The following is a 2,953-nucleotide window of genomic DNA, read 5'->3' as shown; positions in this document are numbered from 1 at the left end:
GGCGAGGCTCTGATGTTTCTTTTTTCGTGTGTGTGTGTGTGGGGGGGGGGGCGGCAGCAGCCCTGTCCCTGTCTTGCGCCGGGGTCCTGCATCCTCGCTGGCCCCCTCCGGGCCCGGCCTCTGTGTCTCCGAGGCAACGGGCCGCTCCTGGGCCGGAAGGCGCGCCTGGAGGGCGCCGGGCCGCTCTTGCTTCGGCTCGCGCGTCCTTCCGGCGTCCCTGGCGACGAGGGGCGGGCCGGGGCTCCGGCCGGAAGAGGCTCCGGCGGCTTCCGCTTCCGGCCTGCGGGTGGTGGGGCGATGCCGCTGCACCAAGTGCCGCCGCGGCTGTGGAAGGCGCTGCGCCAGCAGCGGGGCATCTACGCCCGCCTGCCCGAGCACTACCTGCGGGCGCTGCGCGAGGACGCGGCCACCCCGCCGCCGGCCGTGCACTGGAGGCCGCAGGAGCGCCCGCGGGAGCTGGACCCGGCCACCTGGCGCCGCCGCCGCGTGCAGGAGGCCCCCGTGCCCGTCTACTACCCGCCCGAGAGCCAGGAGGGCCTGTGGGGCGGCGAGGGCATTGTCTTCGGCTATCGCTACGCCAACAACGACAAGGTGGGCATGCGGCGGCGGCGGCGCCCCCTCCCCCTCGACGGCGCCCCCACCCCACCCTACCCCCCTGACTCTCTCCTTCTCCCGCCAAGCTCGCGCCTCGCCTGAAGAAGGCGTGGAAGCCGCAGCTCTTCTTCCGGGAGTTCTACAGCGAGATCCTGGACCGGCAGCTGACCATCTCGGTGACCATGCGGACCCTGGACCTCGTCGACGCCGCCTTTGGCTTCGACTTCTACATCCTCAAGGTCAGTGGTCGGCCGTGCCCCCCTCCTCGCTCTCAGCTGCCTCTGGACTTGCTCAGGCAGCTGCTTTCTCTGGCTCTGCAGACGCCCAAGGGGGAGATGTGTTCCAAGGTGGGCATGGACCTGAAACGCACCATGCTCCTGAGACTCGCTCGCCGCGATCCCGCTCTCCATCCAGACGATCCAGCTAGGAGAGAAGCCGTCTATGAGAAATATAAGGTGGGAGTCTTGTCCTGGGGCAGCCCAGAGGTGGGCCAGGACTGTTTCAGCCCTTCCTGTGCTCTTTCTCTCCCATTTCGAGTGCTCTGGCCTTATTGTTGGGGGAGCAGGCCTGGCCCAGCTTTGACAGCATGAGGGTGGAAGTGGCTGCTGCATGTGGTGGTTGTACTCTTGGGGGGCCAGCCACAGCCAACTATTCTGAATGGAAACCTCCACCCAGTTCCAGTGTAGGACTCAGGCTGTGCTCTTTTGCCTGTTTATGGTGCAATACCAGGGGATGTCTTGGCTTCCTTCTGGGTGCTGCTATTGAGTTTTTTACTTTGCATGCAGGAGTTTGTAATCCCAGAAGAGGAGGCAGAATGGGTTGGGCTGAGTTTGGAAGAAGCGGTAGAAAAGCAGCGGCTCCGAGAGAAGAAGGTGCGTCTGGTGCTGGGTGTTTCATCGGGGGTGGGGGGACTGTTTGTGATGCCCCCTTCCCTCTGTGGTATTAATGGCCCACTCTTGCCTTTGGAACCTTGGCTAGTCAGCCCAGGGCTTCTGCATCCAGCTACCCTTCCATTCTCCGTTCTTCTTAGCCAGCAGTTCTGCTACATCCCTGGGAGAAAATTGTTATCTTCCATGCTCTGTGTGTCTGTCTTGCAGGATCCGGTTCCCCTCTTCAAAGTCTATTTAGAAGAACTCATGCAGCAGCTTGAGGAGCAGAAATTATCTCAACCAGCCAAAGAGCAAAGGAACTGACAAGGGGCGGGAGGGCGGGCATGTCTTTGACGGTATGTTAGTCCCTGAGATGGGAGGTCTTGAGGCAATTAAATCAGGTTTTCCATACGAAGAAGAGGAGTGGTTGTACCCAGCATCGCACTCTGACCAAAGGTGCCCGCAGGTACGTGTGCTAGGGGAGGGCCCGGCTCTCTTCACCTGGGTGCTACAAAGCATCAATAAAGAGCAGTACGCCTTCCCATCACGGCTGAATGGCTTTTTTTGCAGATAGCTCTTGAGCTCCTGGGCCTGCAGCTGCCCTGTGGGCCATTCACCTTTGGGTCTGCCTGGGGGTGGGGCAAGGTGTTTGTGCGGACTGCTGCAAGGGGCCTGGAAAAGCCAGGAGTAAAGCCTGGAGGCCTCCGGGTAAATTCTAGGAACGACTCCATAACTTATTCCCTAGCCTAGGGATCTCTGACTGCTCCCTGGCATTTGGGGGATATTGATGGATATTAGCCAGAAATAGGTCAGGATGGCTACCGCCCAATGGAATGTTGCTTCTGTGAGTAGGAGCTGATCTGACTTCTTTTTTTTGGGGGGGGGGGGGGTTGCTTCAGTTTCCTCTCTGAGCAGAAACCTCCTTTTTCCTGGGATTCTTCCTTGGAGGCCCATGGCAGCTCTCCCACTCCTGGTGGTCCTCCTGCTACCCAGAGATGGCAGACTTGAGACCATCTTTGCATCAGAAACAAGCAGTAATGACCTGCGCAGACGGCAGTTGTCTCAGGGGCAAATTGCCCTGCCACGGGGGGAGGCAGGCGGCTAGAAGTTGACGTCTCTCTTCGCCTATGCGAAGCTGTGATGGAGCCACTCTCTGGTCCTGTTGTCATCCTGTGTTGTCTCCCCACCCAGAGTTTAAGTAGAGGGATGCCACACAGGAGATGCGGGGAGCGCATAGCTTCTGCTGCACCAGGAAGTTCTGCAGCAGGGCTTGACTGCGGGAGTCGGCCTCAGTTTCTCTGAAGGACTCAAATCACTGCATGTCAGTGTGGGCACAGGCTGACAAGAGAGCCAACCCACGAAAGCCACCCGCGTTGGTGACCACAGTGGCAGTTTGGTGCAATAAGTCTCATGAGCTACATGTCGCATGAAGAAATGTCCTCCTTGGCACAGCGCATCCTGTGAGTAGCCTTTGCAGAGGGCCACGGCAT

The 2,953-nt window shown here is 59.9% G+C and overlaps 1 protein-coding gene across 1 annotated transcript; it reads left to right on the top strand.

Moving 5' to 3' along the window:
- Positions 1 to 253: 253 nt before the first annotated feature.
- Positions 254 to 2,010, top strand: MRPL28 (mitochondrial ribosomal protein L28). Its single transcript, XM_077316275.1, has 5 exons — positions 254 to 591; positions 681 to 833; positions 915 to 1,049; positions 1,380 to 1,466; positions 1,692 to 2,010. Exons 1-5 carry the CDS (start codon positions 298 to 300, stop codon positions 1,785 to 1,787), a joined length of 765 nt encoding a protein of 254 aa, XP_077172390.1. The 5' UTR covers positions 254 to 297; the 3' UTR covers positions 1,788 to 2,010.
- The last annotated feature ends 943 nt before the right edge of the window (positions 2,011 to 2,953 follow it).

Source organism: Paroedura picta, chromosome 17 (genome assembly GCF_049243985.1).
Source record: "Paroedura picta isolate Pp20150507F chromosome 17, Ppicta_v3.0, whole genome shotgun sequence".
Lineage (NCBI taxonomy): Eukaryota > Metazoa > Chordata > Lepidosauria > Squamata > Gekkonidae > Paroedura > Paroedura picta.
The sequence above is the reverse complement of the archived record's forward strand: the minus strand, read 5'-3'. Positions and strand labels throughout refer to the sequence as shown.